General features: G+C 37.7%; 1 protein-coding gene across 3 annotated transcripts in view; it reads right to left on the bottom strand.

Annotated features, from left to right (window-relative positions):
- LOC136026005 (2-oxoglutarate and iron-dependent oxygenase domain-containing protein 2-like) overlaps positions 1-20,644 on the bottom strand; it is a 28,528-nt gene extending 7,884 nt beyond the window's left edge. The window contains exons 1-4 of one of the 3 annotated variants that reach the window (XM_065702152.1): positions 20,443-20,644; positions 14,816-14,860; positions 11,540-11,650; positions 4,694-4,912 (exon numbers count right to left, since the gene is read on the bottom strand). In XM_065702152.1, coding sequence (XP_065558224.1) covers positions 4,694-4,912; positions 11,540-11,650; positions 14,816-14,860; positions 20,443-20,556 — 489 coding nt within the window. In that variant the 5' untranslated portion in view covers positions 20,557-20,644. The remainder of the gene's footprint in view (positions 1-4,693; positions 4,913-11,539; positions 11,651-14,815; positions 14,861-20,442) is intronic. The other 2 variants (XM_065702151.1, XM_065702154.1) reach the window with 2 other exon arrangements.
- Positions 20,645-26,468: the final 5,824 nt, after the last annotated feature.

Here is a 26,468-nt window from a genome sequence, read left to right as displayed (position 1 = left end):
TAAAGACTAGAGGGATATTTAGGTGGATGATTAACAACATATCGGGCACTCGTCAAGTGTTTAGCACTGCTAAAAATATTGCAAAAAAAAGTATAGAGCCTAAATTAACAAGATATGAAGTAACATACCAAGTTTTGAAATACTTCCAAGACAGATTCAGTTTGTCAACCCTAAACATAACTACCATCTCTATGTATATGCTATCAATAAATGGGTAGAATCTAAACAAGAAATGAAACAGCCATAAAATGCACTTTACCGGTTTTCTCAAGCCTTTTCTTCCATCAACAAATTTATCAAGTTCATCAATTGAAATAGTAGCAACAAAAAAGAACAGATTTTCAGAATAATTACAAACCAAAAATCCCAAGAAGGCATATGTACCTGCCTCCATTGAACTGTTACTCAAATCCCTCTATCAAATATTGATTATTTATAATGAGCTAAAGAAAATGTACATATATCTAGGTTCTGGATACGCTAACCAGTAGAAAGGAAACAGACAGAGCCGTTCCTATCGTTGGTGGTGCTCAGGGAAAAATTAATTACAGTGCCCCCTCCCGAATCGTACATAGGCCAAAAAAGCAGAATCAAAGAGAAAAACTGTATCAAATTGAGCAATTCCTCAGCAGAGGCCTCCCCAAGCCACGGCACCCGGGGCAATTGCCCCAATTGTCCCCCTACCTGAGAACAGCTCTGGAAACAGGTTTCTAACCATATTTCTAATTTATCCTAACAATTTGAGAGGATCAACGCTGCTATTCGTTAACTCCAGCGAAAATTCGAGCTATTAATACAGATAAGTACTTGGCTACCAGATGCTTTCTTCTTCTTCTTTTAATTTTTATTGTGGAAATTCTGACACAAAAACTGTTTGAAAGAAAACAAAATAGGGTTAGGTCTGTGTTCATAAGAATAACACTAAATACAGAATAATAAACTATTTTGTCAAGCTTTTCAGAGAAAAAAAAACAAATACTTAGTATATAAAGAAAATACTATTAATACTAGGGCTCGACTGATATATCGGGAACTCGATTTTCTGGGGCCGATATGGAGGTCATTATCGGATATCGGAAAAAAATATCGAATACTGGCCGACCCTTTTTTCATGCAGAATATGGCGCCAGATTTCCTCGGGTAATTTTAGCTTATCCAGTCCTTGAAGGCAAAGCGACCAGTTAAATCTGACCAAGGTGGAGAGAGAAGCAAAGGTGAGTCAAATGAAGTCAAAGTAAATTTGTTTACAATGCTTGTCCATAGACACTGGCGCAATAATGTTCTAAATGTATGGTGAGTTTAAAAACGTACAACCAGAGAAGTTGTTCTTGATTATCTCCCAGACTCCATATACAAGCACCGACCCCCAAGTCAAGAGGCACTCAGTAACGTTAAAAGGTGGCTTCAAGAAGAAACACAGAATCAGACATGGGAAGAAACAAAATTAGTCGTGAAGAAGAGGAAAATCCAAAACAAAGGAGAGGAGGCACAGCAATTTTGATACATTGCCTGTTTGATAACATGCTTGCAGCATCGACAAATGAGGAAGTCAGCAGATAATATTGATCAGGAACTGGAAAGATGGTGAGTGAGGCTGTCATTGACAGGGAAGAAAGCTGTTCGTTAGAGTGGTGGCGAAATAACAACAGTCGCTTCAAAGAGACTGGCACAACTTGCTCGGAAGTATCTATTCTGTCGACCCTCTTCAGTCCCAAGCGAAAGGGTTTTCAGCACAGTTGAGAACATTTATGGTGACAAATAAAGGTCTCTGAAAGGAGAAAATTCAGAAAAGTTGTGCTTTCTACATTGTAATGCAGAAAGCACAACTTATAATGCAGAAAGCTTGCCCCAGTTGGACTGGACTTGTTAAGCACTATCAAGACTAGAACTTTGTTTGGTTTAATTGCTTTTCTAAATCTTCTCTAAAAAAAAAAAATCTTTTTTGCATTATATGGAATTTACAGTGAATTATTAACGCTGCTCTTTGGTGTGTAATAGATCAGGGAGAAACATGTGAGTATGAATATGGGCAGACAATGCAGGGCTCAAACTTAAGGCAAGGTTTTTTTCCCAGGAGGGGAATTTATTGGCAAATTATATTGGTATCGTATCGCTACGATATCGACACATCGGAATCGGGTCCATAAAATTCATATCAGTCGTTGTGTATTAATTCATAATTAATACACATTTGCGATTACCATATAAGCCTGGAACAAGACTTCTTTGGAACACTGCAACCTGGCATACTTCCGCCAATTGCCACTCCCAAATGTAATCGAAACGAAAATAAAATATTGAGAAACAGGCAAAACTTGTAATAAGGCAGTGAACTTTGCAATAATAAAATTTCTTGTGTAAAAATAATAATAAATACCTGAATATTTTAGGTCCATAGCTGGGCACTTTATCACCGAAAGAAAAAAGGAAAGAAAAAACAACTAACTTAAACAAACTGACAGTTACATAAAAAGAAGCATAAACGCAATGCAAAAAAAAAAAAACACAAAAAAACTGTAATTGTTGTGTGTGTGTATGTTTGCGTGTACGCGTGTGTATGTGTATATATTTGTATACGCTTATATCTGTATGTGTGTTCATGTGAGTACATGAAAGTGTGCACGTGTGTTTCTATGTGTGTGTGCCTATATTTGTCGGTATTTTTTTCTCTTTTTTTAATGAGCATATAATGAAAGAGACTAACGTAATTTCAAAACAATAGCTTGGAATTTCTACTTTGGGGGGTTAGAATTACGACTAAATTCTCAAAGATTCCAGATGGAAACCATTATTGTGTTGCGAGAGCAACACTTTGGTTTTGTCGTGTTTTTTTTTTTTTTTGTTCCTAGCACCCCGATTTCAGCTTATTCCTAGAAAGTGGTAAGGGTCTAACCTCTGCGGTTTTTACGGAAAGTGTGGACCTTAGGCCGGATTGATGAATATGACTTTACATTTTGGAAAGCTTCGTAGAACTCTTGCCTGGGGCCAAAAAGGATGGTTTTTGCTTGTCCTTGAGCCAGAGCCTATAGTGTGTGAAGTGAAGAGGAGTTGTATAGCCTATGTCAGAGAGGACTATCTGAAGTTATGCAGCCAAGCTTTCGTTTCATCAAACCATGTTTCTGCTTTCGAGTGGGAAGCTCCGTTCTAGCAGGCAAGCAGGCAGGCACCAGTTTCAAATTGAAGATGGACTAAAATCTATAAGTGTTAAATATATGCGACAGTTACGCTGCCCCACAGCCAATATATCTTCTTTGAGTGATAAATAGAAAAATTTAGAGAAGCAAAAAAGCGGCATTTTCCCACGGGTCCGAAAGTGCTGCCATCTATTGTTTCTACCCATTTCTGTTCGTGATTTCAGCTGAGTTTATCATTCGGTTTTTCGCACTTGGGATTGCGGTAGAGAAATGGTATCAGATGTGCCTCTTAAACTTTAAAAGTTCTCTCATTGCTAAAGAAATTAGAGTTTATCCTTTGCTCCTTTCTAAGTGATGACGTTAGAAAGTTGGCCTACGGCAAAAAAGTCAACTTTTGAACTAAGACAGATAGATTTTTTTTCGACGGCAGTCGATAGCTTTTGATGAGCTGATCAAAATATATGTCATCCATTTTTTTGTACAAAAATTCCTTCATGAGATATACCAGTTTGAAAGTTTAAAGGGGTTGACAACTTCAGTAGTAAGGTACACACTGAAACCAAAAATAGGCCGATACCAATTGTGAGACATATAGGGGAGTTGTAAGCAACAGTCGGCTGTTAGCTCATAATCATCCTCGGCAATGAGGGGTTCGCAACTCTTACTAGTTGGTGTACCTATTTTTTGTTTCTCTTGTATTTGATGGTAAGACCAATTTGGTTCCAGTTGATGGTAAGACCAATTTGGTTCCAGTGGAAAGACATGTAGGGGACTTGTAAGTAATAATCGGCTGTTAGGCTACAATCATCTTCAGCGATGAGGGGTTTGCAACTTTTGCTAGTTGCAATGAGGGGTTTGCAACTTTTGCGAGTTGGTGTACCTATTATTTGTTTCCGGTGTATTTGATGATAAGACCAATTTGGTTCCAGTGTTGGTAAGTAAGACATGTAGGGGACTTGTAAGTAATAATGGTCTGTTAGGCTACAATCATCTTTAGCGAAGAGGGGTTTATACCTTTTTCTAGTTGGTGTAGCCTACCCATACTCACTGTAACCTAGAATTAAGTGTTTACGCAACGGCTACAAACGATTACGTAAAACAACGAGGCAGTTTCGTAATAATTAATAAAGTGTCATCTATGATAATTTGATCCTGAAAAGTTACGGATATCTTTATAATACCAACTAGATTATATAAGATATTGTTCCAAGTTTTCATTCGTCACCATGTCTACGATTGAAAAGGATAAAGTTCAACTGGCTGCAAAGTCAATTTAGTCCCTTCTTTCGATACTATTTTGTTTTTTTTTTTCAACGCTGAGGAATGGCCTTTGATCATCTGATTACTGATCAATAGCGAAGAAACAAAACCAAAGTGTTGCTCTCGCAACACTTTAGCCGGCGAAGCCGGACAAAGGTTGCCGCAACACTTCACGTTGCTCAGGCAACGTAGGTCTAGTTATTCCTAATAGAATAGATAAAAACTATCTATAGTTTGCAGTTTATTAATATTTTAAGATTGCTATGAGACATTCATAAATAGAGCAAAAATGGTCTTACCCCATGTTTGTTCATACTATTAGGCCTTCCTTTGGGGACGTCAGCATTTTCAAAGTTCTTCAATTCTTCTAAGAGAAGGTCACAGAATTTATTAGAAAATACAGGAAACGAATAGTATCTTTTTTGCTTATTTCCTTCCAACTGCAGAGCCAATTGGTCAGGGGATGAGTTGGACACCAACTTAGTAATTTCAAGGAATTTTTCATGAAAATAGTTTTCCTAGAAAATAAAAAAAAATCAAATAGCATAAATTTTAATATACTCTCACAAAACAAAACGAACGATACTAAGCTAAAAATATCTACATAAACTAAAAATAGTAAATTAACCATTGTATTCTTCATAATGCTTAGGGTTGTTATTAATTAATCGTTTATTATTGTCTACTTGTACTGTTACAGCTCCAGGTAACAGGAATATACGAGTAATAAACACTTTATTTCACTTGTTTCATTTCTAGCCGGCATTATTTCAGGAAGTTTTGCTGAGGTTAACCAAATAAGGAAAGCAGGAACAAAAGAACTATACTATCCCTTGAGACTTGGTCTCGGCGTATGCACTCGCCTGCATAAAGAGACAAACTCAAATTTTTTTAAGTTATAAGCGTCAAGAGTGTAACGTGTTAGCTAACGTGTAACGTGTTAACGTGTTAGCTAATATGGACTATTGAATCATAAAATTATTCCAATACAGAAATAAATGAAGCAGCTGAGGATTTACTTCTGAAATGGTAGAACTCAATAACGGAAAATATTTGAGGGGCTACTGCCCCAGTTTGGTTCTTCAATCACAGGGTTCGGACAGGTTGGTTCGTTTCAAATTATAGGCTCTGTCCTATTTTTATAGGGATTTCCCGGGCCCAAATATAGGCCAAGTATAGGATTCGGAAATCCTCTGGATCAGATCTGTGGTGGATGGCGTGGGATGCATGGTCACATAAATTACCAAGCTTCATCCCGATCCCTCCAATCTAAGCGTTTTCCATGATTTTAGGTCTCCCCAAGTTCCCCCCAATGTCACGAGATCCGGTAGGTATTTAAAATAAGAGCTTTGAGACACGATATCCTTCTAAAAATGAAATTTCATTGAGATCCGATCACCCGTTCGCAAGTTAAAAATACCTCATTTTTTCTGATTTTTCAGAATCAACCCCCAAACTACCCCAAAGAGAGTGGATCCGTTCTGGTTATGTCAATCATGTATCTAGGACTTGTACTTATTTTTCCCACCGAGTTTCAGCCCAATCCCTCCAATCTAAGCGTTTTCCATGATTGTAGGTCACCCGAAACTCCCCCCCTCCAATGTCACCAGACCCGGTCGGGATTTAACATAAGAGCTTTGAGACACGATATCCTTCTAAATATCAAATTTCATTGAGATCCGATCACCCGTTCGTAAGTTAAAAATACCTCATTTTTTCTATTTTTCAGAATCAACCCCCCCTCCCAACTACCCCAAAGAGAGCGGATCCGTTCTTGTTATGTCAATCATGTATCTAGGACTTTTGCTCATTTTTCCCACCAAGTTTCTGGCCAATCCCTCCACTCTAAGTGTTTTCCAAGATTTTAGGTTTCCCCCTCCAAACTCCCCCCAATGTCACCAGATCCGGTCGGGATTTAAAATAACAGCTCTGAGACACGATGTCCTTCCAAACATCAAATTTCATTAAGATCTGATCAGCCATTCGTAAGTTAAAAATACTTAATTTTTCTATTTCTTCTGGATTAACGGACCCCCACTCCTCCCCAGATGGTCAAATCGGGAAAATTACTATTTCTAATTTGATCTGGTCCAGTTCCTGATACGCTTGCCAAGTTTCATCGTCCTAGCTTGCCTGGAAGTGCCTAAAGTAGCAAAACCAGGACCGACAGACAAACACACCGACAGAATTTGCGATTGCTATATGTCACTTGGTTAATACCAAGTGCCATAAAAACACTATGCTACAATGAGATTAACCGAACAGACGGACCAAAGGATGATGAGGCGATAAACGATAAAAAGCTGATTTCGACAATCTTCCATGCAGGAGGGCCAACTTTGCACTTATATCAGGGACATCAAACTTACGAATTATCTTACCATTGCTATACCAAGGGGGGAGATAAAGTAAAAATTTACTATATCTGAAATAAAAAGTCCGAATCTGATTAACATCATTTTTCTTTAGAAGGGGATAAAGACCAGATAGATGAAGGACAGATTGATCAGAGAATGCAGCATATAGCCTACCCAGTGCACGTCTTTTATACTCCCCTCAATTGGCAACTATCTTAGAATAGCCCATTTGAATAACTGGGCCGTATTCACGTCAGCCAGCCAGCGTTCAGCCAGGAAACACATAAGTCGCAAGAACTCCAGTCTCATTAATCAGAGACTGCTAGCCTATATACTGATCTTCGCTCATTTCGGACAGGCCCAACATGACAAAAAACAAAACATAGGCTACTAAGTCAACACAACAGCATAGCCCAGGCAGAAGCAGCTTACTAAGCCCAACACAAAGCATTAGTTAAGTTCAAACAGCTCAACAGTTGTAATTAATTATCAATCTACACCAAAAAACAGAAAATTGCAAATCATGAGCAATGTTCTTAGTGCTCTTCAGCCGAAAATATAGGAATGACAGGATTTTAGCCAAAATATAGGCATTTTATAGGAGTGCATTAAAATATAGGAATTTATTAGAATTTATAGGCGAGTCCGAACACTGCAATCACAGATAGAAAATCATTAGCGATTCTGGTTTAAACAAGGAGCAACATGAATACCATTCTTTTAATTGATATTTTGAAGACATACCATTGATATTTGGAAGGCCAAAGGGGGATAACGGAGAGGTCAAGAGCCACTTTATGCTTTCATTAGTACATTAGTACAGAGCTGTCCTAGCCAGGTCGATTGGTGCGCTGGATTTAGGATCTTTTGTCCAAGAGGGCGAGGATTCGAATCCTAGTGTACCAAATTATTTGGTTTGGGACGGGGGTAAGTGGCGTGACTCTCTAAGCTCAGCCAGAGTCGACCCAGCTCTAAATGGGTACCTGGAGAAATCTAGGGAAGTTAAACAGGAAGGGTGTGCAAAAGCACAGGATGGCTGGCACTCATCCCCCCATTTCACTTCCTGGCTGAAGGGCCTTAAGACGGAAATCAGCACCGCCGGTTCGGACATTAAGAGCCCAGTGCCGCATCCTTTACCTGTCTTTCTTTGTTTTCATTAGAACAGGTTGTAAATCTTTCGGTAATTCTGTTTCAAATAGGGTACATTCGTTCACCTTACTTTTGAAGAGTTAGCACTGGGAAGAGCGAAGGAGATGATGGAGAGGCTAAGCTATTATTTCCACTATCAATTTAAAGAACTTGGTAAAAATAGCTTCGGATTTCAGAGAGACAAATAAAATTACCATGGGAAATTACGGGATAAGAAACAGCTATATTCTCAGCCAGAAGCATTAGAAACACTATTTAATTAGAAGAAACAATGCAAGTTAACATATCACATGGTTTTTCCCAAAAACTAACAAATACTTGGCAATCGCAAGATGTTGTTAGGGATATACCTGCCCACAAGGAGGCAGGGGGTTTCTCTCTACGGAAATTTGTAAAACTGTAGTTTTTTTTTCTGTCCTCCTTGAAACTGAGCCTACGTCATACAATAAAATCTTATACTATATTAGTGACTATATGGGGTTTTAGTAAATGAGACGGGGTTTCCGTGGTAAAGCCCAGGATATAAAAATACAACTACTCCAATTATTTTTTTCACATGTTACATTAGTCCTCTAGTTTCAATCTACTTTTTGATATGGTAAGAAGTATAAATATAAAGGAAGTGTTTTCTGAATAAGGGGGATGGAGCATCAGACCCTCCTTGAGTCATTAGATTGCTTTGAAACCGAATCAGTATTTAGCCCGTTTTTGCATCGAGTATGGTGTTCATTCTTGTGCACATACTAAAAAAAAAAAATCTCCCGTAAAAAAACAAACAAGAGCTAAGAGCTCAAATGACACTTGTGACGAGCTCGGAAGACCCAAGAGCTCATATGGAATGAGCTCTAGTAAATTTTAAGGATCAATAGATTGCTTTAAAAGGAAAATCAGAGAAGCTCTGAGAGCTCTGAGACACAATATCCTTCCCAACATCAAATTTCATTAACATCCGATCACCCGTTCGTAAGTTAAAAATACGTCCTTTTTCTAATTTTTCCGATTTAACCGTCCCCCGCTCCCCCCCCCCCAGATGGTCGAATCAGGGAAACAACAATTTCTAATTTAATCTGGTCTGGTTCCTGAGACGCCTGCCAAATTTCATCGTCCTAGCTTACCTGAAAGTGTCTAAAGTAGCAAAACCGGGACAGACAGACCGACAGACCGACCGACAGAATTAACGATCGCTATATGTCACTTGGTTAATAGCAAGTGCCATGACAGAAAAACAAGAGCTAAGAGCTAATATGTCACTTGTGACGAGGTCGGAAGAGGCAAGAGCCAAGAGCTCATATGGTATGAGCTCTAGCAAAATTTTAAGGATCAACAGATTGCTTTAAAGGAAAAGTCAGAGGCTTAATGCCGGTCGGGATTCAAAATAAGAGCTCTGAGTCACAAGGTCCTTCTAAATGTCAAAATCCATTGAGATCCGATCACCCACTTGTAAGTTAAAAATACCTCAATTTTTCTAATTTGTCCTCTCCCTTCACCCCCCCCCCAGATGGTCGAATCAGGGAAAACGACTTTATAAAGTCGATTTGTGCAGCTCCCTGACACACCTACCAATTTTCATCGTCCTAGCACGTCCAGAAGCACCAAACTCGCCAAAGCACTGAATCCCACCCCCTAGCTCCCCCAAAGAGAGCGGATCCAGTCCGGTTACGTCAATCACGAATCTACGACATTTATAAGTGTTTTCCAAGATTTTCGGTTTCCCCCTCCAACTCCCCCCAATCTCGACAGATATGGTCGGGATTTGAAATAAGAGCTCTAAGACATGAGTTCCTTCTAAATATAAAATTTTCGTTAAGATCCGGTCACCCGTTCTTAAGTTAAAAATACCTTGATTTTTCTAATTTTTCCAAATTAACAACCCGCAGCTCCCTCAAAGAGAACAGATCCGTTCCAATTATGTCAATCACGTATCTATAACTTGTGCTTATTCTTCCCATCAAGTTTCATCCCGATCTCTCCACTCTAAGCGTTTTCCAAGATTTCTGGTTTCCCCCTCCAACTCCCCTCAATGTCACTGGATCTGGTCGGGATTTAAAATAAGAGTTCTAAAGCACAAGATCCTTCTAAATATCAAATTTCATTAAGATCTGATCACCCGTTGGTAAGTTACAAAACCTCATTTTTTCTACTTTTCCGAATTACTCCCTCCCCAACTCCACCAAAGAGAGCGCATACGGTCGGGTTATGCCAGTCATTTATCTTGGACTTGTGTTTATTCTTCCCACCAAGTTTCATCCTGATCTCTCCGCTTTAAGCGTTTTCCAAGATTTCCAGTCCACCCCCCCCCAATGGCACTGGATCCGGTCGGGATTTAAAATAAGAGATCTGAGTCACGAGGTCCTTCTAAATATGAAATTTCATAAAGATCCGATCATTTCTTCGTAAGTTAAAAAACCTCATTTTTCTAATGTTTTAGAATTAACCCTCCCCCCACACTCCCCCAAAGTGAGCGGATCCGTTCCGGTTAATTCAATCCCGTATTTAGGACGTGTGCTTATTTTTCCCACCAAGTTCCATCCCGATCCCTCCTCTCTAAGCGCTTTCCAAAATTTTTGACCCCCCCCCCCCAACTCCCCCAATGTCACCGAATGCAGTCGGGATTTAAAATAAGAGCTCTGAGACACGATTTTCTTCCAAACATAAAATTTCATTAAGATCTGATTACTCCTTCATAAGTTAAAAATACCTCATATTTTCTATTTTTCAGAGTTACCCCCCCCCCCCAACTCCCTCAGAGAGCAGATCCGTTCCGGTTATGCCAATCTCGTATCTAGGACTTGTGATTATTTTTCCCACCAAGTTTCATCCCGATCCCTCGGCTCTTAGCGTTTTCCTAGATTTTAGGCTCCCCCCAACTCCCCCCAATGTCACCAGATACGGTCGGGATTTACAATAAGAGCTCTGAGACACGATGTCCTTCGAAACATCAATTTTCAATCAGATCCGATCACTCCTTCATAAGTTAAAAATACTTCATTTTTCTAATTTTTTAGACCTAACCCTCCCCCCAACTCCCCCAAAGAGAGTGGATCCGTTCCGGTTATGTCAATCACGTATCTAGGACTCGTGCTTATCTTTCCCAACAAGTTTCATCCCGATCCCTCCACTCTAAGCGTTTGCCAAGATTTTAGGTTTCTTCACCCCAACTCCCCCCAATGTCACCTGATGCGGTCGGGATTTAAAATAAGAGCTCTGATACACGATATCCTTCCGAACATCAAACTTCATTAAGATCCGATCACCCGTTCGTAAGTTAAAAATACCTCCTTTTTTCTGATTTTTCCGATTCAACCGTCCCCCCCCCAGATGGTCGAATCGGGGAAAAGACAATTTTTAATTTAATCTGGTCTGGTTCCCGATATGCCTGCCATATTTCATCGTCCTAGCTTACCTGGAAGTGCCTAAAGTAGCGAAACCAGAACAGACGAACAGACAGACCAACAGAATTTGCGGTCGCTATGTCACTTGGTTAATACCAAGTGCCATAAAAACAATAATACTCATTAGGTAAAAAGGTCAGCCGTACACACAAAAAAAAAACGAACATAAAAACACTAATGCAAACATTACAGAGTGCACCTATAGCAACCAGTCAAAAAATGTATATCAAAATAAAGTTGCACTAACCTGCAATTTAAATATTTCTGGATGCAAACGTTTGTATTTTATCTTAATTTCCTCGGATCGCTTCTTGTTGTCACTAAAAACATTCTTCCTCCTGGCAACTTCTTCTTTAACCTAAACAGTAAAAGAAATAAAAGGTAACAAGAAAATTCTAACTTTAAATGACCTAGCAAAGAGCAAACCACAGCCCATAGTACCTGGAAATTATAAAACGTGTTTTCAAAGATACTGTTTATAGCAAAAAAAATATGACACTGCCACTGACTTCGAAACCCTCCCTATTATTCTGGTTCGGCTAAGAATAACTTGCCACTATCAAACCAAACATTTGCTAATTTCAAAAAGGAGGCTGAAACCCCAAAAAATTTTGGTGAATGAAAATAATGGTACATCACTAGAACGGTTATAGCCAAAAGTCTTAACTAGAGGTTTGTAATTCCCATCCTGAAAATCAAGAAAATAGCATTTTAGCATAGTTGGACTGTTATATCCCGTTTTTTTTTCGTTTTTTCTTTCTTTCTTTTACTCCAAGGGAGTTCATATTGAATCTGCGATCATAGAGTATTGGAAAAGGGGTAATTTGATCAGAATTTAAGTTCTAACCTTATCCCAGTTGGAAGAGCACTCGCTTGGCATGCAAGGCCATGGGCTGATATCTCACATCACTACTTTCAAGCTAAAAAGGACTCTCTCTTTGAGGTACCTGGGTAGTATTATTCATAAAGACGGTAGATACAGTGAACATGTAAAAAGTAAAATAGCCAATGCACAGGGTATTTTTCGCAGTTGAAAAAAGCTTGGAAGAATAGGAAGATAGGTCTAAAAACTAAGAATAGAATATTGGAAGCCATGGGCATGACAGTGGTCAAGTACGACTCTGACACATGGGTGCTTCAAATAGCTGAGGAAGATATGTTAAATGGTCCCAAACAAATTATTCAAGGACAGTTTGAGGCACCTATTTGACTGACCGTATATGAAACAGTAAGTTATACGAGAAATGTGGTTCGATTCCATTTTCTTGGGTTATAACAATAGAAATATTGACACGGTTGGGCATGACAGTGGCCAAGTACGACTCTGAAACATTGGTACTTCAAATAGCTTAGGAAGATATGTTAAATGTTCCCAAATAAATTGTTGAAGGACAGTTTGAGGTACCCATTTAACTGACCGTATACCAAACAGTAAGTTATACGAAAAATGTGGTTCGATTCCACTTTCTTAGGTTATAACAATAGAAATATTGACACGGCAAGGCCATATTTAATGGATGAAAGATGAAATATTGCCAAAAATTGTGCTTAAGGAAATTTAAAGGAAATTGAAACTTTGTTGGAAATAGTAAAGGCTAAAGTTTGGAATAAATTGTTGCAGAGGAGGAGCGAGCGCAGTAATATTGGCCTCCGGCGGCTTAGTGTTGCAGTAAGTTTTTAGTAGTAGAAGTAGCAGTAGGTACCGGAAGGGAGTTATCAAAGGATCCATTACGAAAGAGTTCTAATCAATTTTAGGAGGGAGTGCAAAAACTGATGTAAAAGCAGGAATGTAGACGCCAATGATAATACACATTTTATGATCCTTATCCACACGACCCAGCAATAATTATTATAATAACAATATTTTTAGCTTTATTGGCTCATTTACATTTCTAAAGACAAATTTTTTCTCATACAAGTCACGAATATATATATATATATATATATATATATATATATATATATATATATATATCAGTTTCAAGAGGGAATGAATAAACTGATAAAAAAAGCAGGAATGTAGATATCAATAATAATACACATATTGAGATTCTTATCCACATGACCGAGCAATAATAATTATAAATAATAATAACAATAACAGCTTCAGATTTACTGGCTTATTTGCATTTCGAAAGACAAATCTGTTCGTATATAAGTAACAGTTTCCTAAAATAAAGATGACACATAGACTATCGTAAGAAAGTATATGGTTATAATTTCGAAGGAAAATTTCAATTGATGAAGCAAGGCAATGTTCGTAATTATTTCAGTTTCTCCTCGTTTTTATGGGTTCTGTAATATAGGTTCAAGTTAGACAAAGAAATTTACCTGTCATAATTATTTTATGCTTTATTAGAAGCAAAAAAAAAAAATAGTAAAAACTGACCCTCTAAAAACCTGATAAAAATTAAAAAAGGTAAAATTGAAACTTAAAACAAACAAGACCATCACTTCTCGGCCCATCCATCACAAAGCTACAAACTTAGAGTAAGTAAATTATCCGTATTTGTGTAGAACATAGGATTATACAAAACTAAGATTTTACTGAAAGCACACTGTTTGACACTAATTCTGTAACACAGAAGTTCGAAAGCAAAGGCACATTAATAGTATTATATACAAAATTAATGAAATATAAAACTAATAAATATTATTAAAAAAAAATAGGCACATTATAAATCTTTGATTTTGAATTAAAATCAAGTAGTTGTTGGCATCAAGCCATGGCTAATTGTAGAAAAAGCCAAGACAAATAGTCCGATTGAGTAAGAGGCAAATCTGGCATAAACCCTAATTAGGATTCTATAATTGGGAGGGAAAATGTGGTTTGAAGGAAACTGGAACTTCAGAGAAGAAGTTTAAAATTGGGCGGGAAAATGTGGTTTGAAGGAAACTGGAACTTCAGAGAAGAGGGTTAAAGAGTGAAGCTTTCAATAGATTGAGATAGAAGAGGAACACTAACACAGCTGTGTTAACCTCAGATGGCTTGATAAAAAGACTCTTTATTTTTGGTACTGTTTTAATCTTTTCCTTGCAGAGAAACTTCACAATATAATGTTTTGGGGGTTAATGTTTATCTCAGTTATACACAAGCAAGTTGCTTAAACAAGTCCACTAAATGCATGAATTCGATCCAAGACAACGTTTTACTTAAAGTAAGCTACCGTGGGAAGGTTCACTTCAGGTTTTTGAGGAAAAGTAAAAATCATATAAAAGGAATCAGTTGGACTGTTGACTCTTGTGATATTTATCCTGCAGAAGCCCTAGAGCCAATACTAAACAATCCTTACCCTATTTAAATCCAAAGTTGCCTACCCCTATACAGCTGTCTGTGTCAACTACAGTAATATCAGATCTAGAGAGAGGGGGAAGCAATAAACCCCATATGTCTTTACAAATTCTACAAGTGCAATTCTACTATACTACAAGTTTCACATCTCCCTTTCAACAACTTCAAAAATTGAAGATTTAAAAAAAAAAAGAGATTTTGTGTCCAAATTCAAAAAGTAAAAAGGCTTACTTGTTTCAACGTTTCATCTACAGAAAGCCCAGCACTCTGGATTACCTAAAATAGAAATTTCAGGGAAGTTAATAAAAACTGAAACAATCCCTAATGAATTTGATTTTTTTTTACTTAGGGGATCAGTGAAATTAGATACCATAATTACTCTGCAAGGGACATCTTTCTTGGCTAGATCTTGCCCAGTAATTATAAATTAATAGACATAAATAATTAACTACTATGTCAGTGAAGTTTTAAGCTTATATTTCAGAGACTTTTTTAGCCTTATGCTGGGATTAAAGCATTTTGTCCCTCATAAAATAAACTTATAATAATGTTATCCCCTTTCAGGGCTGAACTATGATAGAGCTAAAAAAAAAAACAAGAGCCAAGAGCTCATATGGCACTTGTGACAAGGTCAGAGCCTAAAATTAGACCCATCACTAGAGTTATCGATTTCATTGTCTTAGCATGCCAAGAACCACCATTAACTTGTCAAAGCACTAGAAATTCCTCCAATTCCCCCAAAGAGATCAGATCCAGTCTGTTTATGTCATTCACATATCTATCAATGGTGCTGATTCTCAAACTTGCCAAAGCACTAGAAACCCCTTCATCTCCCCCAAAGAAAGCACATCCAGTCCTGTTATGTCAATACTGTATCTAGAACTTGTCCTTATTCTTCCCATCATATTTCATCCCAATCTCTCCACTCTAAGAGTTTTCCAAGATTTTTGTTTCCCCCCTCCACCCACCCCTATGTCCCAGATCCAATCCGAATTGAAATTTGAGGATCTAAAACATGAGATATTTCTATATATCAAGTTTCATTAAGATCCAACCTCCCATTTGTAAGTTAAAATACCTCATTTTTTGTAATTTTGTAATCCCCCCCCCAAAGACAGTAGATCTGGTCCAGTTATGTCAATCATGTATCAAAAACTTGTGCTTATTCTTCCCACCAAGTTTTATCCCAACATCTCCACTCTAGGCATGGTCCAAGATTTCCAGTTTCCCCTTACCAACTCCCCCCAATGTCATCAGATCCAGCCGGGATTTAAAATAAGAACTCTGAGACACGAGGTCCTTCTAAATATCAAATTTCATTAAGATCTGATCACTTGTTTGTAAGTTAAAAAATCTTTTTTTTTTAATTTTTCTGAATTACCAAATATGTCCCCCAAACTCCCCCAAGACAGCAGATCTGGTCCAGTTATGTCAATCATGTATCAAGGACTTATGCTTATTCTTCCCACCAAGTGTCATCCCAATATCTCCACTCTAGGCATTGTCCAAGATTTCCAATTTCCCCTTACCAACTCCCCTCCAATGTCATAGGATCCAGCCGGGATTTAAAATATGAGCTCTGAGACACAAGGTCCTTCTAAATATCAAATTTCATTAAGATCTGATCACTCATTTTAAGTTAAAAATACCTCATTTTTTCTAATTTTTCTGAATTACCAAATATGTCCTCCCAACTCCCCCAAAGAGAGCAGATCCGGTTCGGTTATGTCAATCAGTATCCAGGACTTAAGCTTATCCTTCCCGCCAAGTTTGATCCTGATCTCTCCACTCTAAGCGTTTTCCAACATTTCCAGTTTCCCCCTCCAACTCCCCCCCCAATCTCACCAGATCTGGCTGAGATTTAAAATAAAAGCTCTGAGACACAAAGTTTTTCTAAATAACAAATTCCATTCAAGATCCAATCACCCATTTGTAAGTTAAAAATACCTCAGTTTTTCTAAATTTTCCAATATAACCAAATTAACCTGCCCCCTCCACGACTCCCCCAAAGAGAGCAGATCTAATCCAGTAATGTCAATTATGTATCTAGGACATGTGAATTAACTGTCCCCCCACTCCCCCCAGATGGCTGAATTGAGGAAACAACTGTTTCTAATTTAATCTGGTTTGGTCCCTGATATGCCTGCCAAATTTCATTCTCCTAGCTTATCTGGAAGTGCCCAAACTAGCAAAACCAGGACAGACAGACAGACCGACAGAATTTGCAATTGCTATATGTCACTTGGTAAATACCAAGTGCCATAAAAACTGATGAAGCTCAAGCAGTCTGTGAAGTACACTGCTCAATTGGTTAGCATGCTACAAGATGGTGTTGAGTGGTAGTTTAGCTTTCTGGGGGGCTCAGTCCAAACCTGCAAAGACTATATCCTTGCAACATGTAGCATACCCATGTTCAAGAAAAAAATATTCCCTGATAGCTGAAAAGAAGCAGCTGCAACAATGTTGGTAGAGGAGGCTAAAAGGATGAGAGCAAGTGATCCTGATGATGACAAGTCCAGCCACTTGTCAGGTGATGGTTTCTATGAATTCTCAGAAGACAAGAGCAATTCATCACAGTCTAACTCTGCAGTTAATAAAGTGAAGATGGAGGTTTTGTAGTTTCTAGGAGACAAATGGAGGTACCTTTGCATTCCCTCATGTGCAGCAAGTTTTTTGAAAGTACAACTGTGCATTGCCATCTTCAGCTCCTGTTGAAAGACTTTTTTTAACTGGAGGATCCATTTTGTCTCCATGAAGGAATTTGCTAGGAGACCTCAGGTTTGAGTGCTTAGCAGTGCTAAAAGCAAATTCCCAGTACCAGCATCTCCACCAGAAGACAAATCATTAATCTTGAGCAAGGGAGGCTACACTTTTTCAATGTTTCTTGACCTAGAACAGTGCAGTTTTGACTAAATGGAAAAAGAAGAAAACACCCATTGGAGAATTCCTAGAACTACCTAGAATCCTGCGATTAGTTACTTTGGTAGACTGTTGGATGACATTTGTCATTTGGCTACAGGTGGCACTGTTACTGTTTAAAACTAACTAATGTTCAAAGAAGCAGAGGTCCACTGTCTTTCCTGGTGATTAATTATTTGTTTAGTCTGCATAATGCCTTTATTATATGACTTTATTTTATTTCCATTATATGACTAGATATGACTGAGCTAGAAATGCTGTTAGTAGAATTGTACTTAAGTAGTACTTGAAATACTACTTAAGTACAAGTTCTGTCAAGTACTACTTAAGTACAATTGTGGTCTGGTACCCAGTACTTGATACTTAAGTACAAATATTGGAAGTACTTATTACTTGAGACTTAAGTACAAATTTGAAGTACTTGTCACAACACTGAGTACATACAGTTTATTTCAAATATATACCCTGAATTGGTATATATAGGGGTTTATGCTCTTTTCTACACATAACACTCACTTTTGCTGTGAATGAATTTCACCCCCACACCTGTATATACCAATTCAGGGTAAGCCTCTATATTTGCACATTTAGGCAATGGGTCTTGGTAAATTTATTTCTGATGCAAATGAGAAGCAAGTTTAGACTTCATTCCCACCCTAATGTGCAAATATATACCCTGAATTGGTATATACAGGGGTGGGGGTAACTGCCTTTTTTATGCTCTTTCCACACATAACACTCACTTTTGCTGTGAATGAATTTCACCCCCACACCTGTATATACCAATTCAGGGTAAGCCTCTATATTTGTGCATTAAGGCAATGGGTCTTGGTAAAATTTATTTCTGATACAAATGAGAGGCAAGTTTAGACTTCATCCCCACCCTAATGTGCAAATATATACCCTGAATTGGTATATACAGGGGTGGGGGTAAGATTGATTTGCAGCAAGTGATTATTATATTTGGAAAGAGCATAAAATAGGCACCAAGTGGTATGTTCACTTTACTTGTAAGTTAATAATATGAAAATCAAAATATTTACCAATTTAGATTCAGGATGCAACTCTAACTATAGAGTTAAGTTTATTTCTTAGCAACTTGAATAGTCTATAAACATTATCCATTCCTTCTTGGAGTATGTTTTAGGCCCTTGATTCATTAAGCTACTGAAAGTTTCATTTTCCTAACCACTTTCCAAGCAAAAATTCTAGTTAATTGACTTCTTTCTATCTCAGAAAGGGTTTAGGTTAGGAAAATTTAACTTTCAGAGATGAATTTACAGACTAAATTATGTCCCGGGAAGGTATTTTGAAGCAACTACCTCTACTACTTCTCCCTCTAGAGGGCCCTGACCTTTAAAAATATCTGTGTTATAAAAATGAAACCTTGGAAAATAGATCTTCTGCTTAATTGAAGTACAATAAAATTGTTTTCAGCTTCATAACTTTGCTCAATTCCATTTTAAATAATTTCTTAGACCACACTGCTTTTCCATTTACAAAACAAATAATTGAAGAAAAAACGGGTTTAATTTTTTTAAATAAAGCAGTGACAACAAAATAAAATAAAAACTACACTTTAACTAACAAAAAATAAAAATACTCCGAATATTTCGGCCCCACCTCCGGGAGCCTTTCTCGACGGGAAAAAAAAAAAAACAAAAAGGGAGAAAATTACAACAATTTAAGACTATTTTTAAGACATTTTAAAAAATGCCACGACAACTAAACCAAACTAAAAATATAAACAATCAAACATAAAAGAAACAAGAACTCACATTTTTAAAACAAACACTCCTGCACTTGACTGTAACTTTAGAAAAAACTGCAATAATTGTTTCTATTGGCACTTTCCTCTGCCACAATCGCTGTATAAATGGGGATGCTGTAAGAAGTCAACGGACGGCAGCTAAAATAGCAAATGAAAAAATCCATTCAATTTATAATTCATAATTGTGTTTCATTAACCTGTAAGATTTTGATTGGATTTGGGGGCTGGGTGACCTCTTTTTCATATTGTTACAAGTATTTATATTTTTCATTTTTGATAGATCCCCATTTATACAGCAATTGTGGCAGAGGAAAGTGCCAATAGAAACAATTATTGCAGTTTTTTCTAAAGTTACAGTCAAGTGCGGGAGTGTTTGTTTTAAAAATGTGAGTTCTTGTTTCTCTTATGTTTGATTGTTTATATTTTTAGTTTGGTTTAGTTGTTGTGGCATTTTTTAAAATGTCTTAAAAATAGTCTTAAATTGTTGTAATTTTCTCCCTTTTTTTTTTTTTTTTTTTTCCCATTGAGAAAGGCTCCCGGAGGTGGGGCCGAAATATTTGGAGTATTTTTATTTTTTGTTAGTTAAAGTGTAGTTTTTATTTTATTTTGTTGTCACTGCTTAATTTAAAAAAATTAAACCCGTTTTTTCTTCAATTATTTGTTTTGTCAATTCCATTTTATAAGGTTTTTGGGATATGCAAATACATTTCCTAAATTTTTGCAGAAAAATACATTGATATGGCTCAAAAAACAGGAATTGCATTTTCAGAACTAAAGGCAGAGAAAAGGCAACTAGTAACTGAAAATTAAAGTAAAATGTTTTTTTGTCAAAATTTCAATAGGTCATGTAGGCAAATTTCAGGGCCCTCTAGAGGGAGAAGGAGTGGATGTGGGTACTTTAAAATACCTACCCAGGACATACTTTAGCCTGTAGATTCATCCCTGCAAGTTTCATTTTCCTAACCTAAACCCTTTCCGAGATAGCAAGAAGTCAATTAACTAGAATTTTGCCAAACTGTCGTTTCAGGAAAGAAAATTTAATAAATGTTGAATGAAAACACCATAACCAAATGGTGGGTTAGTAGCCTACCATTTTATTCGTGTTTTTTTCATAGGAAACAGTGGCAAATTAATGGCATACTATTGAATGGTAGGCTATTATACTTACTGATGAGTATTCAAGAACAAATTGTGCATCACTGGTATACTTTACATGCTGATTAATTTCTTTCACAAAAATATTTGTTTTCAAGAAGCATTTACAACGAGCAAAAACTGTCATTCTCTCCTTCTTGCCTCTTCACTTTAAATTTATAGAACTTTGAGTCAACTTTCTTCTTTTTTCTCGGCTTATAGCGGGACCAGTGTTTCCACTTCATGATGGCAAGTTTTCCGTTCTGGTAGACCAAAAATCCGCAAAATTCCGACGACTGAGAACGAAAAATCCGTCAAATTTTCCGTTAAAAAATCCTAAAAATCCACAACAAAAATCTGTTCAAATAGAACTCTTTTGGTAAGCAGTTGTTACAAGCAGAACAGTGTGCTCTGTTGAAACACTTCCTGGAGTTCAATGCTGCCCTCAAGAAAGATTCCACCAGATCTGTGGGCAGTCAAACGAGAAAAAAAAGCTAAAAATTCCATTTATTCACCTCTTGAAAAAGGTGGTTTGAACAGAATAGGTAAGAGGGTTGGACAAATGATGCACTGGCTACTTGAATTTCACCTAAAATATCGTCAAGCCGAATTGCGGATCAGCAAGTGCGATCTTAACCAGAGTTGTCTTTCGAGTTCACATCTCGTTTCTCCCTTTCTGTCTTTTTAATGTAACTAATTACCCCCTCCTCTCCCACGAAGATACCAAAAGAGTTTTAAGACAGATGTTTAGCAGTTCATGGATATTTTTCATATAGTCTAGAATATCACCGAGTCTCTCGTTGCCTGTAAATTGCTAAATGAATTCCGCAACTATCTCATTGTGAAAAAGAACACAACTGCATGAAACCAAGTGTCTCGGTGACGCTTTTGCTTAAGTTGGAATAGAGTATATTTCGGAACGTTCGTTTATCAGTCTATAGACTACACTTCCTATCTGATCGTACAGCTCAAACATACAATATTCTGTTAAGTGGTATACAAATCAGCCTGCTGTCTGAATTATTAGACAGCTAAGCTAACTCAGTAAAACTTGTCCTTTCATTGTGATAGACTACGATTCGCAGTTACTTTGGGCTAAAAGAGCTCGACGAATTTGATGTTTATGTACGGTTGATCTATTAGAACTCATGAAGGCCAATAACTCGGAAGCTAGCTCCTTTGAAAGCCTCTAAATTTTGAGAAAATACACGCTTAGTGACTAGAACGGATACGGATATCGATTAACTATAATATATAATGCTGTATAAAAAAACAAACAACCATTTTCTGGGGTACTGGGATACAAAGGAAATCAGCTACCACTGCATGTTGGCGACGGCATCAGCTCCAGAAACAAGAACTTCACGTTGTATACTAGCTGGTGTTTGACACTGTTCAACCGTCACGTTTGCCTTGACCGACATGATTCTTTTGGTCAGCTTTGGTCCAGGATAATCGATTCAGAGTGAACGTTTATCCTTCTCATCCCTGCCTTCGTTTGCATCGCAGTCCTTAGCGAGATGGATGAGAGACGATTCCAATCGTCTTTGATGATCAGTGATTTGAAAATCAGTTTTGATGTTGTTTAGGACAATGAAGAAATGTTCAACCACGGCGTTTGAGAATGGTAGCAAAAGCAAATACCTATTCACAACCATGACGTTTGCAAACCTTGGACTTCCAGTGGGAGTATTGATCTCGGAAATCTTTCTCCAGAAGCCCAAATTTTCAGTACTTTTATGGAGGTCTGAGACCAGCATTTCCCGCCACTCGTCATGAATGCTTTAAATTTTCAGTACTTTTAGGGAGGTCTGAGACCAGCATTTCCCGCCACTCGTCATGAATGCTTTAAATTTTCAGTACTTTTAGGGAGGTCTGAGACCAGCATTTCCCGCCACTCGTCATGAATGCTTTAAATTTTCAGTACTTTTAGGGAGGTCTGAGACCAGCATTTCCCGCCACTCGTCATGAATGCTTTTATCATTCCAGTTCAGAAGTTCGTATTTGCGAAGAAGATTTGATAGTTTTATTGGAGCTGTCGAGTCGGTGGCCATCACAGGGTTTAACAAATCAGTGCACACGAATATTTCGTCGTCAAATACGAATCTTTGCTGTATCTGCTTAATCGCCTCGACGTAAAGATAACGGGCTGACAAAAACACTAAATTAACAGAAAGTTCTTGAGTGCGAGTTCTTTGGTCTGACTGCAATGTCTCCAGAGATTCACAGGCGAGTATCCCAAGATATAACTCTTCCAAAGCAAAGTATTCCCTGACATTTTCAGGGTTCAACTCTAGTGCAGACGTCCCTCTGACGTAGGCTGCTTTCATAAGGTTCATTGACAATTTACGGATCAGCAGCTTGATTTCTGGTTGAATGATGGAAGAGCGGCTTTTCGCTCTAGAAGATTTTGTTAAAATCCTTGAATAACTCCAGAACATTGCTTTCAAATTCCAGCTGGATTCTCAGAAGTGGATTAGCCAACGCTTGTGCAGTTCGATCGTTAGAGTGAGTAGGGTATTCGAGAGCTAACCCTTGGAAGTAGAGTTGGAAAGGACTCCACTGTTCGAGAATCCTATCTACCTACAATTTAAGTGAAGGCCAAAGCGTCTGCCCAAGCGAGAGCATTTGATGGATATTCGTGTCAGTAAATCTTTGGAAGGGAACAAAGTCGCTCTCAGCACTCATGTTGAAATGGGCATACACGTTACGACATAATCTTCTAACCCCTTTGTTAGCTTCTTACAGGCATAAGATGCTACTAGCTGTATCATATGGCTGCTACACTTTACACTGGTGATCCAGGGATACTTTGCCTTGATTTTGCTGACAACGGAATCGCCAGAGCCAAAAATGAAATTGCAGGTATCCGGACAGTAGCCGATCCAGTTCTCGAGTGGTATCTTTCAATCATTGATAGCTTTCTCGACAAGCTCAAAGACTGTTTCTGCTCTTGACCCAGGACTTCTGACCATGTCCTGCAGGTCAACTTCTATTTCAAGTTCTGAGCTGCAAAATATGACGGCAACAGAAAGTTGTTTAACCACACTGACATCGGTTGTCTCATCGATAATGACCGCGAACTGAGTTGACTCGAGTTTTTCGCCAAAAATCTCATCAAAATAAGTCCGTAGCCTTGACGAACAATGTTAGGTGTTTTCTGTTTTCCAAGAGCAATCTTTTCAGTTACAGACTTATTTGGCAGGCCTTTCACAAGTGGTACTACCTGGTCAACCACCGTAACAATATATTCAGCCTCTATAGTTCAGGGTTTCTGGGTGGCGAAAGTACCAACCGGTTAATACCGGCTAAAAGGTGATTTCTGCCGGTATGGTTAAAATCAAGTGGCATGGATAAAATCAAATAATTGGCTAAAATCAAATTTCTAACTGCTACTATGTGATTTTGGTAGCACTCCGCTATTCTAAGACTGTCATACTTCTTTCAGGTATTAAAGAAACCGTGTAACCACGTGTAACATTCTGTCAGTAAAACAAGAAGGAAAAGCTATGAAATTACAAATTCTATTCTTGAAGTATTCTATTTACTAAGTGCGTATGGTGTCAACGTATACAACAAAACGCCTCCTCGGTTTCCAATAGCTTCCTCGATTTAATATAACACAGTACTAACTCCCTCTATAAATAAATCACGGGAATCAACTTGACCTGATGACTCACTGCATAGCTCACGGTTTTTTGAAGAGTGGATACGACTTGATAGTGTTAACCCCAAACCGGTTTCTGGACTGGAGTAGGTGAGCTAATTAGTCCGAGAATGAACTCTGGTTGAAAAATAGTCGGAACGGAAAACAACAAAGAAACAACAGTAAAGATTGATGCTTGAAAAGATCAGTGTGATTTGAGAATAAAAACAACTAAGTTCAATTCTTACGTAAAATCTTAGAAAATCCGTTAAAAATCCGGAAATCCTACAGATCAAATTCTCATCCGTCGAAGACCCAAAACATCCGTTTTTGACGGAAAAATCGGTCAAAGTGAAAACGTTGAGAGGGACGTTAGTCTCAAACGGCCTTCTGCACTTTATATGTCTCCTTTAAACAGCTCCTTGGATTCAAGGCACTAAACCATTCTGGTGTATAGAGAAAGTCAGAGTGAACCCGGGAACTGGTTTGATCTATACAGTCAAGTGTGAGCCCCTTGTGGCTAAGCGAAAATTCTCCAAAAATCAAGATTAGTGCATTATATTACCCTATTATCTCGCTTTTTTGGATCTATGCACGCCCAGCCATTTGTGCCCTATTTTCCAAAAAGTATATTTTGACGTAAGAATTTTTCAAAGTTTCTGTTTGGAGATTAATGGAGTGGCTGCTGAATTTGCAATAGGGCTTTCTCAGGACAACAGCAGCTCACACAGAAAGATTTTAGAGCAAATGATTGGGTACCATCTATCTTTTTCCAAATTACTGTAATGTCGCAAGAAGACATAACAATTGAGGATTGGTTATAACATTTTAATGCCTGTTCGAAAGAACCTCGGTTTTACATAGTTGCTATTTCGGGTAGAAACACAGATGAATCCTTGACAACAAGAATTTTCTACGGAATAATGGGTTCACTTTCAAGAAGATTGCAGCTATTACTGTCTCTTATCGACTGTGAACTCTGTCGTTACTTCTATAGGCTGGTCACAGAAACAAAGCACATCAAAGGACTGGTTGACCTCATTTTTAAACAGAAATGTATCACCTAAATCCCTTGGAGGAAACAGCCAAGCAAGAGCAAATGGTTTTTATTCGCTTTAAACTGGAAACTTTTGAGTAGCGATCCACGTTTCAAAGGAGAGTTCACGCCTGACAGAATGTGAAATTTCATTGTCATTTTTGTGTAGCTGAAGGTCTGTTTTCATTTTTTTGTACCTTTGTACATATGAAAAAAAACATGCAAATCTAAAAGTTTTGAATGGTATCCAAACCAAAACTAGAAAGTCTAATCATACCACGTCAATAGGGGTTTTTCTGGAAAATCCTAAAAAAAAAAAAAATGAACAAAAAACTTAAAACTAATTTTTCTCCTTTTTGGAAAAAAAATCTGACGAAAAATTCCAAAGGCAGCCTTAACAGAAACGCATTCTGCAATGAAGTCAGAATTATAGAAAAACCAATGGCTTATGAGATGTTTCATTTCAGAGATTATGCCCAGGTCAACCCTGACTCCTCTTAATCGAGTTCAACACTCTCCATGAGGGTTTGCAGCAGTAGTTTGTGGTGTTTGAGGTGTATTTGAACAATGTGCAATGTGGGTGTTAGTATTAGGCAATGACCGAAGCTTTAGTTTTACATTGTAGAATCTGTAATACGAGGATGATGCGTGAGGGCAATGATATAAGGAATTCGGTAAAAGAAAGCCAGTAAGGTCAGACCATTTGAGCCTGCGCGTAATCTTTGTAAATTGGTTATGAAAATGGAATAAATTTGGTTCACTATTTGTTACATGGGCGTCTGGTAATTATCGGAAAAAGTTGTACAATTGTTTTACAATTTCATCTAAACGATTATTGCCCATAATGCCTGAGTGGCTATAAAAGTACTTGAGGTACGTCTTTATACCGTTAGTAATTTTGTAGGTGTTGGAAAAAGAAAAGTATAAGTAAGGCAGAATCTAGGTGCTCAAGGCTAGAAAATAAAGTCAAAAACAACTTCTTATTATTTGCGAAATTAGAACTAAGCGCAAAATTATCAAGTTCATCATACATATAATATCAACCTTCAATTCAAAAGTGCTACAATATTTAATGTGTCGAAGACCCGAGATTTCCAGATCACATCTTTTTCCTTTAAATATATCAATAGCCTCCTTCTAGTATTCCAAAATATGTTCACAATAAATGAAGACCTGCATTATTACGACACCCGAAATTCTTGTGACATCGTCCAAGAAGCGCCCTCAACAAAAAGAGTTTCTTTTTTTAATTAGTATTTTTTTGCCAAATATTTGGAATCTACTTCCATTCGATATCTGGAATTCGAATAATCTTATTTCGTTCAAGCGAGTAGCGAAAGGTCATTACAAGAAAACCGTTTAGTGTTCTTTTCATTTA

The sequence above is a fragment of the Artemia franciscana genome, chromosome 4 (genome assembly GCF_032884065.1).
Source record: "Artemia franciscana chromosome 4, ASM3288406v1, whole genome shotgun sequence".
NCBI lineage: Eukaryota > Metazoa > Arthropoda > Branchiopoda > Anostraca > Artemiidae > Artemia > Artemia franciscana.
The sequence above is the reverse complement of the archived record's forward strand: the minus strand, read 5'-3'. Positions and strand labels throughout refer to the sequence as shown.